At 41.7% G+C, this 26,489-nt stretch overlaps 1 protein-coding gene across 1 annotated transcript in view; it reads left to right on the top strand.

Moving 5' to 3' along the window:
* Positions 1-26,489, top strand: part of KNDC1 (kinase non-catalytic C-lobe domain containing 1) — a 200,678-nt gene that overhangs the window by 79,445 nt on the left and 94,744 nt on the right. The window contains exons 10-14 of the mRNA XM_030202996.1: positions 2,943-3,101; positions 15,983-16,063; positions 18,690-18,774; positions 19,086-19,248; positions 19,344-20,203. Of these exons, the coding sequence (XP_030058856.1) occupies positions 2,943-3,101; positions 15,983-16,063; positions 18,690-18,774; positions 19,086-19,248; positions 19,344-20,203 (1,348 nt within the window). The remainder of the gene's footprint in view (positions 1-2,942; positions 3,102-15,982; positions 16,064-18,689; positions 18,775-19,085; positions 19,249-19,343; positions 20,204-26,489) is intronic.

A 26,489-nucleotide genomic window follows, 5' to 3' on the forward strand; every position in this document is an offset into this window, starting at 1 on the left:
GGGTCGTGTGCGGCCCCAGCACTGAATATCTGGATATGTGCATTGACCTGGAAGTTATCCAGGCTTCGGCTGATATGCATAACTTGGTGCATAGGACGACCTATTTTCTGGCTGTCATCATGCATTTGCTTAAATAGTTAGAGGACTGAATATTATCGTAAACTGCCTAAGTGCTGGCTCTGCCCAAGATCTGCCCCCAGACTACTCTTAACCTACCCAGTTAGGGAATGGCCAGTTAGTGCAGTTATTCAGTGGTAAGTGCTGCTGAATATCGGTGGCCAGCCAGTTCAGCAGGGTTTAACAAGGAAGGAGCTTCTTGTGCCTGGTTAAACCCTTTTGAATATTGACCCCTATGTGTTTTTATAAAATGTTAAGAGTAAAATGGCAGACGTTTGTGGCAAGATTGAAGCCAAGGACATTTTCGCTGTGCATATTTCAGAAAGAAAGTGTGTACTTTATGACTCCCAAAGACCACCCCAGAGCAAACATACAGGTGTTCATGTAAAAGTATGCACCTCCTTTTCACATCATGTACTTTTGCATATGTAATTTCTGAGGTAATTGCATGAATGCCTTTTTATGCATTCCAAACAAAGTCTTACCCGGAAAAATGTTTTATAGAATTACCTCCAATAAGTCTTGTGCCTCTAGTCTTTATATCACTCTCTCTGACCACAATTTTATAATGCTTTTCCTGCATGTAAAACATGTTCTATGCATATAAGAGAGCTTTTATAAAATAGAGCAGCCACTTGTGTGCATAAAAAGTACACACATAGAAAATGCCCCTATTTTACTTCATCTGAATGTAGGCGTTCCAGAAGACATCGCCACGACTCACTTGCCCTGTACCTTTTATCCCTTACCTCTTAGCTGTTCTGCCTGTTTGTCCTATTTAGATTGTGAGCTCTTTGAGCAGGGACTGTCTTTTCGTGTATGATGTACAGCGCTGCGTATGCCTTGTAGCGCTATAGAAGTGATAAGTAGTAGTAGCTGCGATGTGAACATGTATTTTATGTAAAAATGTGTATTTTAATATGAAATATTTTTCAGAGCAGGTGTAAATTTGTGTATTGGCATTTGTGTTTCATTAGGGCTGGACATTGGAACCTATTTTAAAAAGGCATTGTGTTGCCTTAATAAAATAGGTTTAAAATGGCCACATTTTTGGTCTTTTAGCCTAGGTGTCTTTTTATAAAATGTAGTTCATAGTGGATAGTTTTTAATGGTAAAAGGTGTGTTAGAAAGAAGTATGACTTAATGAAATGTGGTGCCATATCAATAAAGTAACACAGGGGTATTCAACCCAGTCCTCAGGACACACCCAGCCAGTCAGGTTCCAAGATATCCACAATGAACATAAGAAAAGCCATACTGGGTCAGATCAGTGGTTCATCTAGCCCAGTATTCTGTTTCCAACAGTGTCCAATCCAGGTCACAAGTATCTGGCAGAAATCCCAATAGTAACAACATTCCATGCTATGAGCCCAGGGAGAGAAGTGGCTTCCTACACATCTTTTCCTCCAGAAACTTGTCCCAAAACTTAAACCCAGATATACTAACTACTGTTACCACATCCTCCTAAACTATTGAGTGAAAAAATATTTCCTTCTATTTGTTTTTAAAGTATTTCCTTGTAACTTCATTGACTGTTCCCTAGTCTTTGTACTTTTTGAAAGAGTAAAAAATCAATTCACTTACTTGTTCTACACCATTCAGGGTATTGTAGACCTCCCTTCAGCCCTTTCTTTTCCAAGCTGAGAAGGCCTAAACTATTTAGTCATTAGTCATGTGAGAGGGGCTCCATCCCTTTATCATTTTGGTCGCTCTTCTTTGAACCTGAGATATTTTTTTTGTTACAATTGTACCCCGCACTTGCCCACTCATGGCAGGCTCAATGCGGCTTACATGGGGCAATGGAGGGGTAAGTGACTTGCCCAGAGTCACAAGGAGCTGCCTGTGCCTGAAGTGGGAATCAAACTCAGTTCCCCAGTTCCCCAGGACCAGAGTCCACCACCCTAACCACTGGGCCACTCCTCCACTCCACTCAAGGTGAGATGAACGATTTGGCAATCCCTTTCCTAATAATTCCTAGCACCTGTTTGCTTTTTTTGGCCACCGGCGCACACTAAGCAGAAGATTTCAGCAAATTGTCTACAATGACATCTAGATCTTTTTCTTGGGTGCTGACCTAGGATCAGGTAACTATGATTTGGATAGTTCTTCCCAATATGCATCACTTTTTTATTTGTCCACATTAAACTTCGTCTGCTATTTGGATGCCCAATCTTCCAATTTCATAAGATCTTCCTGCAATTTTTCACAGTCCACATGTGTTTTAACAACTTTGAATAGTTCTGTGTCATCTGCACACTGTATCACCTCACTCGTCGTTCCAATTTCCAAATCATTTATAAATATGCTAAATAGCACCTGACCCTGCAACACTCCACTATTCACCCTCCTTCATTGAGAAAAATGGCCATTTAACCTTACTTTCTCTTTGTGGGTGTCCTGAAAAGCTGACTGACTAGATGTGTCCCAAGTACTGTTCCCTCTAACAGTGGTCCCAAGTACTAGGTTGAGAATCATTGAAATAAGGTAACAGTTCTGACAGAATTCCTCTGCAGCTCCAGGAATTCAGGCCCCATGTATGGGAATAATCACTGCAGCACTGGAATTGGTAGCATGAAATGTTGCTACTATTTGGGTTTCTGCCAGGTGCTTGTGACCTGGATTGGCCACTGTTGGAAACAGGTTATTGGGCTAGATGGACCATTGGTCTGACCTAGTATAGCTATTCTTATTCTTAACTGAATCAATCCGATTAGCTTTTTGTAAATATGACAGACCTAGCTAGATGAATATAGGGTAGGATTTGTGTGTGAGAGGGGGTGTTATAGACATTTGCAAAATAATGTGTATACATTTTAATTTAACAGGTCTGTGTTTATGGTGTAGCAGCCATTTTATGGACAGCAGCAAAATATAATTCTTCACCTGATCATAAGCTTTCTTTACCTAAGAAATTAAAGAGACTTCTTCTGAATATGGCAAAAAAGAATGCCAATGATAGGCCATCTGTAGCTGAAGCACTTCAGGTAATTATTTTTAGCCAATAAAAATAAATGACAAGTGTACATGGAGCCACTAATATGATCCAATATATAGTTCTCTGACATTAGTAATGATCCTAAGTACAGTATTTTTAGATAATTAAGTTGACAGACATAACTTTGATGTAATTTCTGAAAGATTAATGGATAAATGTTTGCTCAAGTTGTTGTACATTTATCAGTGAGAATATTAGAGTGGTTTCAGTGGATAAAACACTAGAGCAAACCTTTTAATACATCTTTCCTAGAGTATTTATATTAGTAGCTCTTTCTGCATAATCTGTTCTTATCACTGTGAACCTAAATAAATCCATGTTTTTTCATAGAAACATAGAAACATCCACAGAGATCCATAGAACTATGAAGAGACTAGGGGGGGGGGGGGGAGAGGGGAGGAGGGAAGGGAAAGGGGATATCTCTAGGATGTATAAAGTGATGTCAAAGATTGTATTTCTAAGTTGTCTATACACTAAAATAAAGTTAAAAAAAAAAAAAGAAACATAGAAACATGACTGCAGATAAAGGCCAAATGACCCATCCAGTCTGCCCATCCTCTGTAACCTCCTGTTCCTAAGCGATCCCACATGCTTATCCCATGCCTTTTTACATTCTGGAACAGTCCTAGACTCCACCACCTCCACTGGGAGGCCATTCCATGCCTCCATCACCCTTTCTGTGAAATAATACTTCCTTAGGTTACTCCTAAGCCTATTCCCTCTTAACTTTGTCATATGCCCCTTCATTTATTTATTTATTTATTGCACTTGTATCCCACATTTTCCCACCTATTTGCAGGCTCAATGTGGCTTACAAAGACCTGTTATGGCATCGCCATGCCAGGGTAGAGAATACAATTTGTGTTACAAAGAAATCAAGGAAACAGGAGGATTTGGTTAGATAGTTATAGAAAGATACATTCTGAGTGAGTAGATGTTGCATAATAGTTATGGGTTTTCGTGGTAGGCTCTGTTAAAGAGATGAGTTTTCAGAGATTTGCAGAAATGACTTAATTCGGTGATCGTTCTCAAATGGGTTGGAAGTGTATTTCACAGCTGCGTACTTATGTAAGAAAAACTGGTCGCATGTGCTAATTTGTATTTTAATCCCTTACAGCTGGGGAAGTGCAGATTGAGAAAGGTGCGGGAAGATCTTTTAGCATTTCTGGGTGGTAGGTCAACGAGGTCTAGCATGTAGGTCGGAGCATCTCCGTAAATGATTTTATGAACAATCGTGCATATCTTGAACGCGAAACGTTCTTTCAGAGGGAGCCAGTGTAGTTTCTTTCTTAGGGGTTTTGCACTTTCATATTTTGTTTTACCACATATGAGTCTGGCTGTGGTGTTCTGGGCTGTTTGAAGTTTCTTGATGACTTGTTCTTTACAGCCAGCGTACAGTGCATTGCAATAGTCCAGGTGACTTAATACCATTGACTGTACTAGGTTCCGAAAGATGGCTCTTGGAAAGAAAGGTTTTACTCTTTTGAGTTTCCACATGGAGTGGAACATTTTCATTTTCACGTGATTTTCAAGTGTAAGATTTAGGTCAATAGTAACTCCCAGAATTTTCAGATTGTTTGAGATGGGGAGGGAAAAGTTTGGGGTGGTTAAGGTGGTGAATTTGTTTGTGTTGTGTTGTGAGGTGAGTATGAGACATTGTGTTTTTTCTGCGTTGAGTTTTAGCTGAAATGCATCCGCCCAGGAATGCATGATTTGGAAGCTTTGGTTGATTTCATTGGTGATTTCCTTTAGGTCATGTTTGAATGGGATATAAATCGTGACATCGCCTGCATATATGTATGGGTTGAGATGTTGATTGTCTAGTAGTTTGGCTAAGGGGTATCATCATTAGATTGAAGAGGGTTGGTGAGAGAGGCGATCCTTGGGGAACTCCGCATTCAGGTATCCATGGGGTTGATGTCGACCCATTAGTTGTTACTTGGTATGACCTTGTTGTCAGGAATCCTCTGAACCAGTTAAGTACACTACCTCCAACTCCAAAGTATTCCAGGATGTGCAATAATATTCCATGGTTAACCATGTCGAAGGCACTGGACATATCAAATTGTAGGAGCAGTATATTCTTGCCAGTTGCAATTGTTTGTTTAAATTTATTCATTAAAGTTACTAGTACTGTTTCTGTGCTGTAATTCAATCGAAATCCTGACTGAGATTCATGAAGAATTGAATATTTGTTTAGGTGATTTGTGAGCTGTTTCATCACTATGCCTTCCGTAAGTTTGGTTATCAGGGGAATAGATGCTACTGGTCGGTAGTTGGTTAAGTCACTTGTGCTTTTCTTTTCGTCTTTCGGTAAAGGAGTGAGTAGGATATTTCCTTTATCTTTTGGGAAGAGACCATTTTGTAGCATGTAATTCCAGAGCTCTCCTTCATTTGAAAAAGACTCTATTCCTGTACATAAATGCCCTTAAGATATTTAAACGTTTCTATCATGTCTCCGCTCTCCCTCCACTCTTCCAGTGTATACATGTTGAGGTTCATAAGCCTGTCCCTATAATTTTTGCTTACTAATTTCATAGCCGCCCTCTGGACTGACTCCATCCTGTTTATAACTTTCCGTAGGTGAAGTCACCAGAACTGTGCACGCAGTACTCCAAATGGGGCCTCACCAGAGACTTATACAACGGCACTATCACCTCCTTTTTCCTGCTGGTCATGCCTCTCTTTATGCACCCAAGCATCCTTCTGGCTTTGGCCGTCGCTTTTTCTACCTGTTTGAAAGCGTTATGGTTATCAAATACAATCACCCCCAAGGCCCGCTCTTCCTTCGCACACTGAAGCACTTCACCCCCTATACTGTACCGTTCCCTTGGATTTTTGCATGACCCTGCATTTTTTGGGATTAAACCTTAGTTGCCAAATATCGGTCCATTCCTCCAGCTTCACTAGGTCCTTCCTCATGTCATTCACACCCTCCAGGGTGTCCACCCTGTTGCAGAGTTTAGTATCATCCGCAAAGAGACAAACCTTACCAGACAGCCCCTCCGCAATATCGTGCACAAAGATGTTAAAAAGAGCCGGCCCTAGGACCGATCCCTGCGGTACTCCACTGACAACATCCTTTTCTTCAGAGCAAGCTCCATTTACCACTACCCTCTGTCTCCTATCAGTCAACCAATTTTTAACCCAATCCATTACTCTAGGTCCATACCGAGGGCACTCTATTTATCAGTCGCCTGTTTGGAACCGTGTCAAAGGCTTTGCTGAAATCCAAGTATACCACATCAAGCGCCCCTCCCACATCCAACTGTTTGGTCACCCAGTCGAAGAAGACAGTCAGATTCGTCTGACATGACCTGCCACTAGTGAAGCTATGCTGCCTCGGGTCCTGCATTCCATGTAGTTCAAGAAAGCTCACAATCCTCCTCTTTAGAAGCGTTTCCATTAGCTTACTCACCACCGAGGTCAAACTGACAGGTCTGTAATTCCCAACCTCCTCCTTACTTCCACTCTTGTGCAAAGGAACCACATTCTCCCTTCTCCAGTCCGCCGGGACCACTCCAGTATCTAAGGAAGCATTGAAGAGGTCTGTCAGCGGAGCCAACAGAACTTCTCCAAGTTCTTTACGCACCTTTGGGTGTATCCCATCAGGCCCCATTGCTCTGTCTACTTTTAGTTTGGCGAGCTCCTCACGAACACAGTCCTCCGTAAACTGGTCTTGGTCTACCATACATCCATCGCCTTTAGCCTTTGTTTTCTGTAGCCCTACCCCCGGTCTTTCATTTGTGAACACAGAGCTGAAATAATCGTTAAGCAGTTCAGCTTTATCCTTATCATCTTCCACATATTTCTCTCCCTTAGCTTTGAGCCTTACAATGCTATTATGGCCCTTCCTCTTGTCACTTACATATCTGAAAAAGGTCTTGTCCCCCAATTTTACCGTATTAGCTGTCTTTTCCTCCATTTGCCGCTTCGCTTTCCTGATAGCTTTTCCAGCTTCTCTTCGCTTATTTAGGTATTCTCTCCTGTCCTCATCTTTCTGAGACGTGTTGTAACGTGCAAAGGCTAGCCTCCTTCCCCTTATCTTTTCAGCTACTACATTTGAGTACCAGAGAGGCCTTCTTTTCCTCTTACTTTTATGTAATTTTCTAACATAAAGGTTAGTTGCCTTTAATATAGCTCCTTTCAGTCTTGTCCATTGCTGTTCTACATCCTTCAGCTGTTCCCATCCCACTAACTGTTCCTGGAGAAATTTCCCCATCTCGACAAAGTTAGTTCCTTTGAAATCCAGGACCTGCAATCTCAAATGAGCCATCTCTTCTGTTTTAATATTGAACCATTCCATACGATGATCACTAGATGCCAAATGGTCCGTCACCTTGACGTCAGAAACGTACTCTCCATTCGTAAGCACCAGGTCCAGAACGCTCCATCCCGCATCGGTTTTGCCACCCACTGCCGGAACAATTCTTCAGGTAGGGAATCTAAGATCTCTTTGCTTCTAGACAACCTTGCAGCCGGGACACCACAATCAACATCCTGCATATTGAAGTCACCTATCAGTAGTACTTCCCCTTTCCTAGCTATCTTGCAGATGTCTTCAATTAAGTCCCTGTCCATGTCCTCTGACTGTGAGGGTGGTCTGTATATCACTTCGATATAGATACAATTTTCCTTTCCCTCTTTCCAGTTTAACCCACAGCGCTTCTTCCCTACCCCACATGTCTTGCAGTTCTGTCACTTGGATATCATTCTTAGCATATAATGCCACACCTCCACCCTTTTTTTCTACCCTGTCCTTCCTGAATAGATTATAGCCAGGTATAGCAAAATCCCAGTCATGGTTCTCCGTGAACCACATCTCCGTGACCGCCACTAAATCCAAGTCCGCTTCCATCGTTGTAGCCTCAAGATCTAGAAGTTTGTTTCCCAAACTAAGGGCATTGGTATACAAGGCTCTCTAGATTTTACTCTTTTATATTTTCTTCTATAGAGGCATAAGATGTCCTACCTTCCTTGGGGTTAATTATGGCTTCATGGCCTTTTATACCCATCCCCTGTCCGTAGGCTTGATGAGTCTAGGCAATCTTTCCACAATATCGCGAATCTTGGCACCAGGCAGACAGCACACCTCTCTGGACAACATATCTGGCCGGCAGATGGGCGCTTCGGTACCCCTGAGAAGTGAATCTCCAACCACCACTACCTTTCGCTTTCTTTGGGCAAATTTTCCGGCTGCGATGGCAGTTTTGGTCATGGTTTCATCCTGTTTTTAGATGTTTCTAGCTCTTCTACCTCCAGGGCTGTGAACCGATTCTTTAGCTGAATAGAAAGTGGAGTTGGAGGATTCATCTTGTGGGACTTGGTGACCTGCTTCCAGCTGTGCTCTGTCTGCCCAAGATCTTCTCTCCCTTTGCTGGAAGTCCTCAATGTTTTGACCTGCGTCTCTGGGTCAAACAGGTAAAATCCAACTATTCCCCCCTCCCTTAAATGGGAACCATGTGCTAATATCTAGCAGTAGCCCTGATCATACCTCACCCCATGGTCTCTTCCAGCATCCTCATCCTCCTACCCTCTCACTGACCATGGCCCCTACCAGGGTTCACTATTCCCTCTAAGTTGAGCAGGAGTCCTCCAACTGCATTGCTGCCAGTGGGGTGTGGCACTCTAATACAGTGTTTTCAATCACCTTGGACAAGCAAGTTCTCTGGAGTCCTGCAAAGCTTGCTTGTCCTTCACTATTGAAAATGTGATAGGGAAACAGCACCCCTGATTTGCACCACTGTAGGTGGTGAACTTCCACTCAGCTTAGAGGGAATAGTGCTTCTCTCTCTTACCATCTCATGCATGGGCCCCTTCCTGGTTCCTCTCCAGCCTGTCTTTCAAATGTCCCATGACCTCTTCCCAATTCTACCCCCATACCCTTCCACCCAACCATGACCTCGTCCTGGCTGCTATCCCTCCTGCCCTGGGTCCTCTCCATCATGCTGTCTTCTATATTTCAACAATTTTTTATTGATGATGCAGCATGTTATGCATATACACAAGATTCAACCTATGATGATTTACCTGACATAACATACTTAAATGAGTAAATCCTTAACTTCTATCATCAAAGTTGTTTTACAGTTTTCTCCCCCCCCCCCCCCAACCTTTGTAACTTTAAACAAAATGATTGTACTCCTATTTTTTAAAAGAAAAACTACATAATAAAGTATTGAGTTCAAATATGAACACATATTGTGCTTTGTTTAATATTGTCCTCTCTAAGTCTACGTCCCCTCCTTCCCTCCCTTTACCTTATAAGCTCATCTCTGTACTTCATGATATCTACTCCCTTCACTCCCCTTCCGCTCCCCTTCCCTATCTTAAGCTGTAGGGTACTCCATAGCTGACCTTCTATTTGGTTGTTTATTTCACCTCCTGCCTGCTAGCACCCCTATCTTGTTGGTACCTCTCCCTTCCTTTCCAATTAAATTTACTGACACTTCCATTGCCCTTGTACCTTCATCTATAATATAGATATTTTGTTTAACACATCACTTCTTGCTTTCTGAGAAATATTTTGCAGATAATTGTTCCAAACAGAAATAAAGAGCTTTCTTCTCTTTGGAGTGCCCTGGGCTGCACGAGCCTCCCAGAGCATTAACTCGTGGAATCGATTTCTCCAATACCAATAAGAGGGTGGTTCCTCTTGCATCCAGTGTTTGAGTATACATTTTTTCCCCACTGCATAGGCCTTGCACAATAATAGACGCAACTGCTTATCTGAAATCCCATATGCCTCCTGTTTATTTAATAGTGCTCCTCTCCATGAAGGGGTTATTCTTTGGCCACAAAGTTTCTCTAAATATTTATGAAATAAACTCCAAAATTGTTTAACTCTGTCACATCTCCAAAATGCATACAAAAAGGTGTTGCTCCCTCTTTTACACTTGGGACATTGATCATCTGATATCCAACCTGCTCTCGCTGCTTGTGCTTGTGATATATATCCCCTATGTATTATCCTATATTGGAGCTCTGCCCCTCCTACTTGCTTTGGGATGTCTTTTATCAATTTTGCAAAGTTTACTCCCTTCAATTCATACCCCAGTTCTCTACTCCATGCCCCTTTGAGTGCCTCATAGTTACGGGGGGGACGAAGCGATAATAAAGCTTTATGTAAGCTAGATGTTGAGACGTGACCGTGGACATCCCTTGTAAAAATTCTCGAAGCCTTTGGCCCACCCTCGTGCCCAGGTCTAAACTAAACCAGTAGTGATGTAGTCATCATGCTGTCTTCTAATGTTACCCATCCAGGATCTGCTCTGCCCTCCTCATGACTGGTCTGAGAGCCAACAGTAGTAACAATAAGGGTGAAAATTGTCATAGACCCTGCAAGCTGCCACCTATGCAGTGACTGTATTTTATTAACAGGAAGTCTTTGTGGGAGGAAAGGATGGAGCTACCAGAGGATGTGTAAATGCATGCTAGTTCATAGGTCCTACACTGATTTTCAGTCTTACTACTATTATAGCCTGAAGATAACCACCAGCCATTAGATCTGATCCACTCCTTCTGGGTTGATAGCTGACAGGCACCCTTCTTGCTCAGACCCCCTTCACTGCAAGGGGCTGTTTGAGCAGAATTTATACCACAGGCATAGAGGCCAGCTCTGAACACCCCCAACTGAGCAAACTTCATCATTGTACCCAGTCAAGGCCCCCCCCCCCCCACCCAACACACACAAATCATTTGTAAAATTTGGCTCCTACGACCACTGATTGCTAGCTATTGGCATGTTAATATAGGACTCGATATTCAAAACAATTTAAACTGCCAGGAGAGGCTCCTGGCCATTTAAATCACCTGTCCAGGGTTAACTGGGAATTTTGTACCTGCACATAACTGGATAGTGACTCTAAAAATGCCCAGTGGATGTCTTACCAGCAAACTGCATAATTATGTTGGCAGTCACCAAAACTGTTTCGGTTGTTGTCCAAAATATCCAACTAGCCTATGTTTTTTGATATCAGGATTATAACTTTAAAGCCCGATTCAGGAGAGTCAGCAAGTATCAACTATACAAATGTTGAGAATGCTGGGATACATGGCCTCCAAAATGCACATAATTCCATTGACACACCTTCATTTGAAGCAGGCCCAATGGACCTTGTTGACTGGGGAACTTTCTCAATATAACATCTGTCACCAGTCCACTACTGGATTCACTCTCCTGGTGAACAGATCATTCCAATCTGATGAAAGAAATGTTCTTCCAAATTGCTTAGATTCAAGAAACTCTTGCAGCAGATGTATCCAAACTGGTTTGGGGAGCTGATATACAAGGTGTGTGGTCTGCTCAGTAGAAACATCAGATAAACTTCCTAGAAATAAGGGCAATATGGAATGCTCTAAAGCCTTTCAGAGATTGATTGATTGTCCAACAAGGTTATCCTAGTTCAAACAATCAGGTAACCATGTTCTACATGAACAAGCCCTGTATTGGGAAACTATCAGATCGTGGAAATGTGCCATTTCTCATGGAATGTTTCTCAAGGTTATATGCCGTATCTGACAGGCAAGGACAGCATGCTAACAGAAAATTTTGGTCAAGTACTTTTCCCACATGAGTGATCTGTGGGTGACAAAGTTACCCATTAGATATTTCAACAGTGGGGCACCCCCTCTATAATTCTGTCGACCACTCCATTCAACAACTAAGTTCCTCAGGATGGGACACATGGCAGACTAACCTCGGAATGCTTCCTTCTGTCTTCATTGAGGAGAGCGTGTTCTGTATGCATATTATCTTCCAATTTCCCTTGCAACAAAGACTTCTGAAACTGAAAGAAGATCAAGGAACCATGATTCTTATAGAGCAATACTGGCCAAGGCAGGTAAGATTCCGTCTTCTGATGGATCTTTCCATGAGAAGTCCAATGAGACTTCTGAATACTTTCCAATGCACTGCCAAGGAAAAGCATCTGGGTGTCATTGTTGATACATTGAAACCCTCAGCCCATTGTGCTGCGGCGACTAAGAAAGCAAATAAAATGTTAGGAATTATTAGGAAAGGAATGGAAAACTGATATTGTTATAATGCCTTTGTATCGCTCCATGGTGTGACCGCATCTTGAATACTGTGTGCAGTTCTGGTCACCACATCTCAAAAATGATATAGTGGAATTAGAAAAGGAACAGAAAAGGGCGACAAAAATGATAAAGGGATTGGGTCGACTTCCCTAAGAGGAAAGGCTAAAGCGGCTAGGGCTCTTCAGCTTGGAGAAGAGATGGCTGAGGGGAGATATGATATAGTTATAAAATACTGAGTGGAGTGGAACAGGTAGATATGAATCACTTGTTTACTGTTTCCAAAAATACTAGGACTAGGGGGCATGGAAAGAAGCTTCTAAGTAGTAAATTTAAAATGAATTGGAGAAAATATTTCTTCACTCAATGAGCAATTAAACTCTGGAATTCATTGCTAGAGAATGTGGTAAAAGCAGTTAGCTTAGCAAAGTTTAAAAAAGGTTTGAATAATTTCCTATAAGAAAAGTCCATTAGCCATTATTAAGATGGACTTGGGAAAATCCGCTGCATATTCTAGGATAAGCAGCATAAAATCTGTTTTACTGTTCTGGGATCTTGCCAGGTAATTGTGACCTGGATTGGCCACTGTTAGAAACAGGATACTGGGCTTGATGGACCTTCAGTCTGTCCCAGTATGGCAATGCTTATGTTCTTATATGTTCTTAGGTTTTCCAATGCTAGCTGTACAAGAACAGGGAACACTGTTACATCCCAATATCAGATCTCAACTAGAGGGAGACTGCAACTGTTTTTCTTTTTTTCTGTTTCAACTGAAACAATCTGCAGTTGAAATACGCCTCTGTTTTCAGCTGAAGCGGAAGCCGAAACCAATAGTGGTACCAACATCCTCCCACTCCTGAATAAAAGTGAGCCCCACTCTGCTCCCCATTGAACAAAAGCAAGTTCTACTTTGGCCTTACTCCATCCCCCTCTGAACAAAAATGAGATCCACTCTGCCCCGCCCCTAAATAAAAATGGGCCTCACCTGGCCTACCTTACAAACCATGGTGGGCTAATTTTCTTGTAGAGACAGGAATCATCCCCGATTGCTCCTGCTCATGCTAGCTCTGTAGTCAAAATGGCTGCCATGACTTCCTGTGGCAGCCTCGTGAGACTGCCACAGGTGGTCGCGACAGCCATTTTGAGATTCAAGTCAGCATAGGAAGGAGGGATCAATGTCATTTTATGCTTATGTAGATAATATTCAGTTTTTTACTACCTAGTGATGGTTATCAGGAGCAGTCGGTCCTTTCTAGTTTGTAATGAGTGTATTAGAATGGACTGTTATCTAAATCTACTGTTCTTTGTTTTAGTGTTATGGAATGGCAAAATATATGTCTTCAGGTTAAATCGAGAGATAAAGTATTTCCTTGTATATAATTTGGCAGGTATATAGCAAATTGGGCACAGTAAAAACATTATGGCCATTTTTAGAACCAAGTTTGTTTAGAACAGTATTTCAGTCAGTGATTTTAAGCTCTTTAGATTATTGTATTGGGTTGTATGTGGGTTTGGTAGCTAGTTAGCTAGTAAACTTCAGGTTGTGCAAAATTTGTTTGCTAGATAGTTAACTGGTCAAGTAAGGTCAAGTGTGTTACCTTTATTACAGGAGCTATGCTGGCTCTTGGTTAGAAAATGTTCTGTTTTTAAATTATTAGTTCTGACTTTAAAAGTAATAAAAACCTGGACTCCTATTTTATTGTTTTAGCATATACATCAGTCACTTTTTATGCTCTTCTCAGAGAAATGTTGTTAGCTTATCCTTTTAAAGGTGTAATAAAAAGGAAATTTGTCTTAGGAAGGCCTTTAGAATAATTGCAGTGGAGTGGTGGAATAAATTACTTGAGATTTTAGTTTATTTCCTTATACTGGTACATATTTTGGCACTGAACATTTGAAAGATAAAATTTTCTGGCTCTTTGAAAAGGTTGAAGTAGTTTTTGCTTCTTGTTGATGTTTTATTCTTTTTATCATTTTTATCTTTTAATATGATTTAGTTTATCCGTTTTCTGTTGTTGTTTTTTTGGTCTTGTACACCATCCTCAATGGACTTGATTGAAGGAGCAGGTACATAATGCGTTTTAAATAAATAAATTAATGAAACAACTTGTTCCTCTTATGAAGTTCATATTAGAGTCCAGATTTGCTTTCTGTTGTGTTATATTGATATACATTTTTAACAGGTAAGCTTGCACATATTTTAGAAAGGGTTTTATCTATTCATTTTATTGGCTGGGCAATTCTTCATCAACCAGCAGAATGAACTGGACACAAAAGTGTGAATTTATAAGGGACTTTCTGTGCCAGAGCAAGAAAATATAAACATGAATCTTAGATCTCAGCCATAGGAATATAGCACAGCACCATATGTGTTGCATTTCTGTTCAGAAACCAAGCTCTTGTTTCCCCCTAAATTATCACTTTGCAGTAGAAGTAATTTATTAAGAATGAATAGAAGTGCCTGCTGTGTGTACCTTTGAAAAGCTGTCATGAACACAATGTGTTCTGTTACTACTAGGGCTATACTGAATATTCATATTTGATTCGGCCCCCGAATACATTATTCGTGTTTGGCCGAATAGTACATAAGTATTGCCATACTGGGAAAGACCAAAGGTCCATTGAGCCCAGCATCCTGTTTCCAACAGTAGCCAATCCAGGTCACAAATACCCGGCAAAATCCCAAAAATGTACAAAACATTTTATACTGCTTATCCCAGAATAACGGTCTGTGGGCTTTTCCTTTAGGAAGCCGTCCAAACCTTTTTTAAACTCTGCTAAGCTAACCGCCTTTACCACATTCTCTGGCAACGAATTCCAGAGTTTAATTACACGTTGAGTGAAGAAATATTTCTCCGATTCATTTTAAATTTACTACATTGTAGCTTCTTCACATGCCCCCTAGTCCTAGTATTTTTGGAAAGCGTAAACAGACGCTTCAAGACCTCTATCATATCTCCCCTTAGCCGCCTCTTCTCCAAACTGAAGATCCCCAGCTGCTTCAGCCCTTTCCCATAGGGAAGTCGTCCCATCCCCTTTATCATTTTCGTTGCCCTTCTCTGCACCCTTTCTAATTCCACTATATCTTTTTTGAGATGCGGCGACCAGAATTGAACACAATATTCGAGGTGCGGTCGCACCATGGAGCGATACAAAGGCATTATAACATCCTCATTTTTGTTTTCCATTCCTTTCCTAATAATACTTAACATTCTATTTGCTTTCTTAGCCACAGCAGCACACTAAGCAGAAGGTTTCAACGTATCATCAACGACGACATCTAGATCCCTTTCTTGGTCCGTGACTCCTAACGTGGAACCTTGCATGACGCAGCTATAATTCGGGATCCTCTTTCCCACATGCATCATTTTGCAGTTGCTCACATTAAACGTCATCTGCCATTTAGATGCCCAGTCTCCCAGTCTCGTATGGTCCTTTTGTAATTTTTCACAATCCTCCTGTGATTTAACGACTTTGAATAACTTTGTGTCATCAGCAAATTTAATTACCTCACTAGTTGCTCCCATCTCTAGGTCATTTATAAATCACAGATAGTGATTTAAATTTGAATATGAATAATTCAGGGCTCTATTGTGCTAAATCCTACTGAAATAAACATGTGATCTGATTTCACGTTGCTTCTCTTATTATTTGTTACGTTAAAGCCTAATGCTCATTATTCGTATTTGGTCAAATAATATTTTTCATTATTCGTATTTGGCTAAATAGTAAAATATGCTAATTGGTACAGCTCTAGTGTACCACAATTGTTATATCTTTATGTTTAATTACATTTTCTGTTCTTTTCCTAAGGTAGTTTATTTTTGCTTTCAGATATGCAAAAAATATCTATCTCGGCAAGGTATAAAAAGCAAAGAGATCTGGTCACAGCTGAGTAGATGTGCCTATCAACAGGTATTACCTTTTATCTTTTTCAGTTAACAGTGTATAATACTATTTGCATTGCATTTTATTCTGTTGGAATAGTTTTGAGGCCTTTGTGAGGCATATATATGTCCACTGCCGGCATTAAACCCGGGTGTTCAATATCAGGCCATTTCCGGTGACCAGCATTGAATATCCAGGGATTTTTTAACTGCTAAAAGGTTAACCGGTTATACTGATATTCTGTACTAACTGGTTAACTTTTTTGTAGTTAAAGATAGGCCTGCTATTCATACAGCCTATTTTAACCACTGAACCTAACCAGTTAAGAGCTAAATATCTGCCCCTAACCAGCTATGTCGTGCGATATAGCCAGTTAGCTACTGGCCTCTAACCATGGATATGTAGCAGGAGATAGGTGCTGATATGCTATTTAACTGGTCAGTGGCCATGTCTGGCCAGTTAAATAGCTTTGAATATCAGGGGTGGGGGTGTGTCCAAAATGCAGTCTGTTTGGCTTATCTGAGTTTACAGATAACTATTTTTAAATTTTTCTATAAAATTATTTATATTTCATAAAATGATTTTATGATTAAGGCACATAAGTGTTCTGTATAATTCTCAGATAGTTCTTCTCACATGAGTTAATTTCTTATGAGGCCTTTATAGAATCTTTAATCTATTATGTTTGGATCAGATCAGTTTTGTGAAAATTGGTATGCAATGTGCAAATATTAATGATTTTTATATGATCTCTATGTTGTGGTAGTTGTAATAGTCAATCGTGCTTTATAAGCAATTGGGCCACACAGGGAGAGTTTAAGGCAGGGGACCCAGTGCAATACCTTAATCCAGCCCCATTTTAAAAAAAATGTACACTTTATTAGTTTCAGCATGAGGCTCATTTTCAAAGCACTTAGACTTACAAAGTTTCATAGGTTGTAAGGTTCATATGTCTCCTTCCCCCCCCCCCCCCTACTGTTCTATTCATCCCACCTCCTCAATTCCAGAATCTCTTCATCTATTCTCCCCTCCCCCCATCCCAAACAGGTCTAGTGTCTTTTCGTTTCCCCTGCAGTCCTGGTATTTCTTCCTCCTCCCTTTCCTTCACCCAATGATCCTTTAAACTTCTTTGCAGCCAGCATGGTTAAATGCACACCGCCTACAGCCAGCCCAGAGCTGTCCCTCTGCCTCCGCTGACACAATTTCTTGTTTCTGGTGAAGGAGGAAGAGGCAGAGATGCTGGACCTACGGGGAGGGTTTGGGACAGGAGGGAAGGGATGAGAGAGGGACACATGCTGGATCCCCAGGGAAGGGGGATCAGGAGGAAGGGAAAAAGAGGGAGAGATGCTGGCCTTGGGGGGGGGGGCATGCAGGAGGAATAGAAGAGCGAGAGGTGAAGCTGAAAATGGGGAAGGAGATAAGGACACAGAGGAGTGATACTGGACACATGGAGGGGGGATAAAGACACAGGAGTGATGCTGGACACATGAGGGGATAGGGGCTTTGAGGGGCAGTGCTTGGACAGAGGGAAGGGATATAAACTGGGTAAGAATAGGGATAGAGAGAGAGGAGATGGGAGGATAGGGACAGGGAAAATGAAGACGAATGGTGGTCATGAAAGAAAAGAAATGCCAAGTGCACAGGTAGGCCCTAGAAAGAAAGTTAAGAGACAACAGAGGAAAGGAGAAAGTAGAGACTGCGATCAACATGATTAGAAGAATAAATTGACCATAGATCAACGGTAGAAAAAAGAATTTGAATATCTCAATATTTAAAAAGTATATGCTCAACATAGTTACTGAGGATGGGCAGACTGACTGGGCCATTTGGCCCTTATCTGCCGTCATGTTTCTATGGCTAGGACCCATGAAAATATCTCACTTATTGGCCTTCAGTGTCACTCGTGGTAAATATCTCTCTTTGGAATGGGTCACCCTTGGCATCTCTGCAGTAGCTAACTTCCAAGCTCCCTGGTATGACAGCTCCAGTGGTGCCCACCGTATGTAAAGTAACTTATGCATACACTTGGTATCATGTTGTAGCGACACCGACAGCCCAACACAGCAATGTGACCTCTTCAATATACACATGTTGATGAAGTCACATTGCTATGTAGGGCCATCGACATTGCTACAATCTGATGTTATCAAGTACACACATAAATTTTCTTACACAAGGCAGCGACTACCAAAACTGTTGCATTGGGAGTAAGGTAGGTAGCTGTTGCTCTGGGTTAGCTAATATTGCCTCATCCATGGTCACCAGGGCAGGAGGCATATGGACTGTAACATTTTCTGTGCCTTCTCTCCTTCTGCCCACTCAGGACAAAGAGCTAGCTTGTGAGAAACCAAATTAATGAGAGTTTCTCACCAACGGCGATGCTAGACCAAAGTGGAGGGGAGAGAAAAAAAGATGCATGCTGGATGGGGGAGGGGAGGAAAGAGAAAAGGATGATGCTGGGCAGGGTTGGAGGTGAAGAGTGAGGTGGGAGTTTACTTGGGGCAGGGCAGGTAGAACAATGTACTTGTTTGCCTAAGGTTTCACCAAAGGCTTAATCCTGCCCCCTGAGGCTACAGATTTTCTTGTAATTTTTGTGTGTTTTTCCTCTCATTTGTGAGTTAAGTAGCTTTTCTTTTTAACTTAGGCACGTGAGAATGAAGATGCAGCCCTTCCAGACTGTGTTTCTTTAGAGCTGTCAGATAAACATAACAAAGAAGGATCTTTGGAATCTATTGTAGGTAAATATCAGATTGTAATCTATAACAGTGTTTCCCAAGTCCGGTCCTGGAGTATACCTTGCCAATCAGGTTTTCAGGATATCCACAATGACTATGCATGTACTTGATTTGCATACACTACCTCCATTATATGCAAATCTCTTGTAGATATCCTGTAAATCTGACTGGTAAGGGGTACACCAGGACCGGACTTGGGAAACACTGATCTATAATAATCAGTTCTCTTTAATTAGAAGATTTAATAACATTTGATAAGCCACATTGATGTTGATATGTGTGTTTTTGACTTCATGTTTTGTATTTACTTGTAGGATTTGTACCTGTTACTAATAAAAAGAGGATTATAGCTGTTAAAGGACCAGTGCCCTGTCAGTCTTCTTTGAATAATGAAGTTTCTACACTTCCAACCACATTTACCTCTCCAGCAACATATTTTAAACCTATTATTCTAATGCAAAATACAGATATCAGAAGGTACCATTAGAGGCTTTTGCTCTACAATAAACAATTGAATAAGTTGAGATGTATTTAAATAGCAGCTTCCTTATAAAATATCTTATTCTTTTTAGAAACAAACATGAGGACTCTAAAATGTCATCTTCTGAGCAATTTGGAGAAGTTGTAAACAATGAAATACAAGTGAAAAACAATGAATCAATATCTGTGACTGACATTGAAAACCATGCTGTTAAGGAACATTCTGAAGCTGCACATCTTCCACCACCCCAGAAAGAGAAACAAACTGCAAGTTCAATGAGTAATTCCTTCATTTCATCATTGAAAGGACAGACTCCAAACAATGTTCTGTCATTTACAGCCTGTTCTGCATCAATTTCAAATCCTTTGTCTGACCAAAAAGAGATTATTTCAACAGCATCATCTTCAAGCTCCTCAGTTTGTTCTACATTACTCAATACACCTCTCCCACATAATTTCCTTCTCAAACAAGACCCAAAGAGAGAGGTGCAAAAACTTCCAAAGCAAGTACTAAGTTTACATTTTCACACAGAAAATGCATGTGAATGGCTCTGTAATCCACCTGAAGTCCTGTCATGTTCTTTACATAACAATGCCTGTGATATCAGTTATAAAAATAATTCTTATTCTAACCAAACAACTGCCAGACAAGAGAAGAGCATAAAAAATATAATTGTTTTACAAAATGATTCATCTTGTGATGCAACTAATAACAGCAGTAAAATGAACAGAAAAGCAGCTGAGGTAACGAAAGAGAAGCTGGGTATTGCCATGTCTTTTCCAGAGGACTCATCTTCCATGGATGCAAACATAAAGTGTTCCTCAGATTTAGAACCGGCATCACAACAAAAAAGAACAATTTGCTCATCTGTACAGAAAGTAGTGCAACTAATACAAGAAGAATTTGCATTTGATGGTTATTTAGAGAATGGTGTAGAAGACCTTGCTATGGGTAAGCGCATGTTTTTATATTTCAGTGCCATTTGAGTGTGCCTACATTTTAAAATTTATATACATATATGCATGGTTTAAGAGCAACAATTATGAAAGAATATTTGAAGAACTTTATTCCTAGTGAGATGCAAGTCTATATTTAATCACTATAGTAAGCGTTTGTTTAAAACAGCAGCCACAATAATTAAACATCATGTATATTCTGCGAAACAATCTAGATAGGCAATGGAGCTGTATATGTGGGACAGCATGCACAATGGTTGCTATATGTATGGCAGAAATATTCAGACACTATGGTGATTATTTTAGAAGCTGTATTCCTGTTTTGGATGTCTGAAAGCCAGTATTTAGATGTTCTTATTACATGGACATCCAAATCATGATTTTATAAAACCAGGATATGGCTGTTTAAACTGGACTACATCCATATGGCAAGGGGACACCATCTGGGCATGTTTTGGGCTGGACAGACCGAAGGTTCATCAAGCCCAGCATCCTGTTTCCAACAGTGGCCAATCCAGGTTACAAGCACCTCGCAAGATCACAAAACAGTACAATACATTTTATGCTGATTGTCCTAGAAATAAGCAGTGGATTTTCCCCAAGGTCATTTTAATAATGGTTTATTGACTTTTCTTTTAGGAAGCTATCCAAACCTTTTTTAAATCCCGCTAAGCTAACTTCTTTTACTACATTCTCTGGCAACAAATTCCAGAGTTTAATTACACATTGCGTAAAGAAATATTTTCTCTGATACATTTTAAATTTACTACTTTGTAGCTTCATTGCGTGCCCCGTAGTCCTAGTATTTATGGAAAGAGTAAACAAGAAGGGAAAAGAGAGAAGGGACAGGAAGACAAAAGAGATATTGGGCATGGAGGAAACATAGGGAAAGGGACATGAGCAAAGCAGAACAGAGAGGAAATAGGGACACGGGGTGGGGGGGAGGGATGCTGATCACAGAGGAAGAGATATAGACTGCAGGACAAGTCAAGATAGGGATGAAGAGGAAAAATGCTGAAAACAGAGGATAAGGACACTGAGAGGGCAGATACTGAACATGAAGGGAGGGGAGGTATAGAGGTGGATGCAGAGGGGAAATGCTGGACGGATAGGAATGTAGAGGAAAGATGGATGGAGGACATGGAGAGAGAAGAAAAGTCAAAAGGACAGGAGACCTTGCAGAGACAGGAAAAAAGCAGAAAAGAGACACCGGAACCAATACGAATAGAAAAATAAAATTCTCAGACAACAGAGGAAGAAAAAAATATTTTATTCTGAATTTATTAATTGGAATATGTCATTGAAAAATGCCCATATCTGGTATCTTGCAATTTGTTTCTGTCTCTTATTATTGCTGTGTGCAGAATCTGACTTCCTTATGTTTCCAGTTTAGTTTCATGTCTTCATACCTCTATTACTGATATGTGGTCCCTTGTTTCATATTTGTTGAGGGTCTATTTGAGGTTTTTGCAGTGCTTTTTTTGTAGAAAAAAAGGTGCCAGTACTCATTATGGGCGGGGTCACCACATATGGCTCCACCCCTATGATAGCCACACCCACATTAACCACACCCCCTATACCAGCCATGGCGCATATAAACAGACATCATTGAAAATATTATAGTACTATAGGAGAAAAAAATAACGTGATTTTTTTTCATGATAAATAATCTCTGTAAGCTCTTACAGCTCCAGTATACCCAGTGCAAAATAAGACAGCCAATGTAAATTCTCAAATTGGACATATTACAAACACTAAAATGAAAATAAAATGATTTTTTTCTACCTTTGTTGTCTGGTGACTGTTTTTCTTTCCATATTGGTCCCAGTCTGTGATTCTGCTTTCCTTTATTTTCGCTTAACTCTTCTGTGCCATTTGTCATTTTTGTCTCCTTTTTCTTTGCTTTCTTCAATATTTTTCAGGCTCTCTCTCTGTCCAGATTTAATTCATTCTTACTATCCATTCTTTAATTTCCTTCATCTACCTGTGGCTTTTCATCTTTTCCTCACCCTTGTTCTCCCCATGTCCCTTCCTCTTATTCTCCAGTCTTTCTCTATTCCCCTTTTCCATCCAGCAGCTCTGCTTTCTCTCCCCATCCTTCCAGTGTCTCCCCTATTTCTTTCTGCACTCTTCCATCCAGCGTCTTCCCTCTTTCTCTCCCCATCCTTCCATCTGTTTTTCCCTCTCTCCCCAATCCTTCCATCTGTGTTTTCCCTCTCTCTCCCCAATCCTTCCATCTGTTTTTCCCCTCTCTCCCCAATCCTTCCATCTGTTTTTCCCTCTCTCTCCCCATCCTTCCCTCTGTTGGTTTCCCTCTCTCTCCCCAATCCTTCCCTCTGTTGGTTTCCCTCTCTCCCCGATCCTTCCCTCTGTTGGTTTCCCTCTTTCTCTCTCTCTCCCCAATCCTTCCCTCTGTTGGTTTCCCTCTTTCCCTCTCTCCCCAATCCTTCCCTCTGTTGGTTTCCCTCTTTCTCTCTCTCTCCCCAATCCTTCTTTCTGTTGGTTTCCCTCTTTCCCTCTCTCCCCAATCCTTCCCTCTGTTGGTTTCCCTCTTTCTCTCTCTCCCCAATCCTTCCCTCTGTTGGTTTCCCTCTTTTTCTCTCTCCCCAATCCTTCCCTCTGTTGGTTTCCCTCTTTCCCTCTCTCCCCAATCCTTCCCTCTGTTGGTTTCCCTCTTTCCCCAATCCTTCCCTCTGTTGGTTTCCCCCTTTCTCTCTCTCCCCAATCCTTCCCTCTGTTGGTTTCCCTCTTTCCCCAATCCTTCCCTCTGTTGGTTTCCCTCTTTCCCCAATTCTTCCCTCTGTTGGTTTCCCTCATTCCCTCTCTCCCCAATCCTTCCCTCTGTTGGTTTCCCCCTTTCTCTCTCTCCCCAATCCTTCCCTCTGTTGGTTTCCCTCTCTCCCCAATCCTTCCCTCTGTTGGTTTCCCTCTTTCCCTCTCTCCCCAATCCTTCCCTCTGTTGGTTTCCTTCTTTCTCTCTCTCCCCAATCCTTCCCTCTGTTGGTTTCCTTCTTTCTCTCTCTCCCCAATCCTTCCCTCTGTTGGTTTCCCTCTTTCTCTCTCTCCCCCATCCTTCCCTCTGTTGTTTTCCCTCTTTCTCTCTCTCCCCAATCCTTCCCTCTGTTGTTTTCCCTCTTTCCCTCTCTCCCCAATCGTTCCCCCCCCCCGCGACACTCCGGGCAAGTCCTGCACTTAGTTTTTTTTTTTTAAGACTCAGAACGTGCGAACGATGCAGCCGGCAGCGATTGAAAGAGGCTGTCTGGGCTGGCGTCTGCGTCGGAGCTTCCCTCACCCTCTGCGAGTCCCGCCTTCGTTGTTACAACTTCCTGTTTTGCGGGACTCGCAGAGGGTGAGGGAAGCTCCGACGCAGACGCCAGCCCAGACAGCCTCTTTCAATCGCTGCCGGCTGCATCGTTCGCACGTTCTGAGTCTTAAAAAAAAAAAAAAAAACTAAGTGCAGGACTCGCCCGGAGTGTCGCAAGGGGGGGGGGGGGGCGGGGCGGGCAAAAAAAAGGTGCCGGTACGCCGTACCGTTGCGTACCGGCACAAAAAAAGCAATGGGTTTTTGTGTCCAACTAAGGCAGTGATTCCCAAACATTTTACTGTGGCAGAACCCCTAAAATATATTTTCATACACCGATGAACCCTCAGTTTATGTAAACCGTTTATATGTTGATACAAACAGATTCTACTATCTAATTTCTTAAGGAAGAGATTTTGAGGATCCCTAGGGTTCTGCAGAACCCAGTTTGGGAATCACTGCAATAAGGTATAGTACTCTGCTAGCATGAGGTACCTGTGTAGAGATCTTGTTGCAGTCGTGTGTGTTTTGTATTTGTTTTTTCAATAGGTAGTGTATTGGTATTTTAGGGCATGGTATAGTATTTACAGTGCTGCCTTTTCATGTGTAAGGTTGTACCTTTTTGAGTCTTGGGAGCTAGTACTGTTAAAGTATGGTAAGGTTCTGAATGTGTTCTTGCACAAGTTTCTGTATAGTGTTTTGTGGGAGAGGGATTATGTGTTGGGCTTACTGAGGTGACGCCAAAGGTTTAATCTAATTTTAGTCTGTCATACAGGGTTTTAGAAACTGTTGCAGAATCTGTTGTGTGTTGAGATAGTTGTCTTTATAGTAAACATTTGTGTGATCAAGTTTAAATCATGAGATACTTCCAGATGAGGGATCTTTAAATACAGTTAAATTGTCTCCATAGGTTTGTATGTGGTTTAATGTTAAGTATTTGAAATAAAACTGTGTTTAAAATTTATAATATGTCATCCATGAAGACACATAAAGGCATTACTTTTCAATAAGTGTAGCCAGCAGCCCTTCCTTGGACTTCAGTCCCTTCACCGCCATTTCAGATTTATAGATTGAATGCACTGTGAGAAAAACCTCACTCACTGACATTCAGTTTCACTTATTGGGGTGGTAGATATCACTCTTCTGGATGGGTCACCCTTTGCATCTATGACAACAAAGGTAGACAGTTTTATTTCTATTTATTGATTGGAATATGTCAGTTTTTGGAATGTGCATCTGCTAAAACTAGTTTTAGACATGGCTGGGGCTTGTGAGAAAAATCTCACTCATTTGGCCTCCAGCATTGGGATGGGCCACTCTTCGCGTCTCTGGGCTTTTACTTCCTGCTCACTGTTGAGCCCTGCCCTCCTGGCCAGGCAGCCTAACATCTCCCACTCTGGAGCTGCATCCTCAGGTGCTCGACTCTGGGGACAGTCACTATCCACAGTGATGTCTGTTTGTTTTTCTCTCCACAGCACCGCCATCATCTCCCTGAAGTACCTCAGACCACAACTCTCACACCACAACTGGGCAGCCTTAACTGTCACCCACACCTCTGGGGTGTCAGATTGACAATTCTCCTCAGTGTTGGTCAGGTTACACTCTTTCTGACCTGACACTTTCAGTCTCAGCATCATTATCTGCACTTGAGATTTCAACTCACAGTGCTCTTGAGGCAGCGCAAACTCTGGACTAGCAATCTGTACTTCTTCCAGTTGCCTTTCCTTCCTCCTTCTTCTGGCCTCTCACAGCTGTTCCCACAGTGTTTGCAGAGTCGGTCTTAGCAATTGCAGGACACTATACGACAACTTCTCTGGACTGTCATTATTCCTTCTACAGGAATGGGTGGTCTTTTTTTTTTATCATGGCTATCAAGACATACCTTAGGCAATCCCAAGAGCTTTTTCAAGCCTTCCTGCAGAAAGGGATAAATGTCCCTGAGCTGTGCAAATTAAGAACTAGTGGTGGAGGGGCTGAAGAGTTAGAGGAGTGATGCCAGCAGGAAGAGGGTGGAAAGAAGGGAAAAAAGAGGGGCAACCTGGAATGGACTCGAGATGAGGCAAAGCCCAGTGGAAGGTCTGCTAGAGGCTTGGAATGATGGTGGGATTCTTTTTTTCTGGGCACAATTTTAGGTATAGTGTGACAGTGTCTGTACAATGGGGTTTGTGACCCATAGCATTCCAGCATCAGGAATGAACTTTTAAAAAGAGGAAACACGACTTCTTTCAAGACAAAAAAAAATTGAAAAGTTGAGGGAAAGATGAATATCTGAAAGAAATACTAATAAACTGCAAATACAGGAAATTAAATCAGTTTCTAGTAAAGCAGCTGATACATAACAATTCTGAGCAAACTAAAGCTCAGCAGGGAAGTACCTGGAAGCTTTTTGAGGCCTTTTCCTTCATTTTTAACCCTCTTCTTATATTTTGGAAAATTTTTGATGATCTTGTAATTGTTTATGAGAATGTTACATTGTATTCTATAAGACAGATTCCTCATTCCAATATCACTGAGGTGAGGACAGGAACATTTTAAAGGTTGAAAGGGAGTCTAGAGTTTGGGCATGCTTCTTGACTCCTCTTTGTCAGTGGCAGGGGCGAACTGACCATTTGGGCAACTGGGCAGTACCCGAGGGTCCAGGGGCCCTGCCCAGTTGCCTTTGCCCGCCACAGCCGCCACCACTACACATTACAGTCACTCTGGTGGTCTAGTGTCCACCGCTGCACGCTCTAAAAAGATAAAGCTGCTGGTACAGAGCCCTGTGCTTGCAACACTTGACAGTGAGGCTTGCCAGAACCTTGCCCTGTGACAAATGTCCTGCTGTAGTTCCAGCAGAGCCTCACTGTCAGTGTTGCAGCACGTGGCTTTGTACCAACAGCTTTATCTTTTTTCTTTTTAGATCTCAGAACCACAGCATCGGTAAGGAGCCCCCAGTTTGAAACAGGGTGGGGGGGAGATAGACTGCAGAAGGTAGGGGAGC

This window comes from Microcaecilia unicolor, chromosome 5, assembly GCF_901765095.1.
Source record: "Microcaecilia unicolor chromosome 5, aMicUni1.1, whole genome shotgun sequence".
Classification (NCBI taxonomy): domain Eukaryota; kingdom Metazoa; phylum Chordata; class Amphibia; order Gymnophiona; family Siphonopidae; genus Microcaecilia; species Microcaecilia unicolor.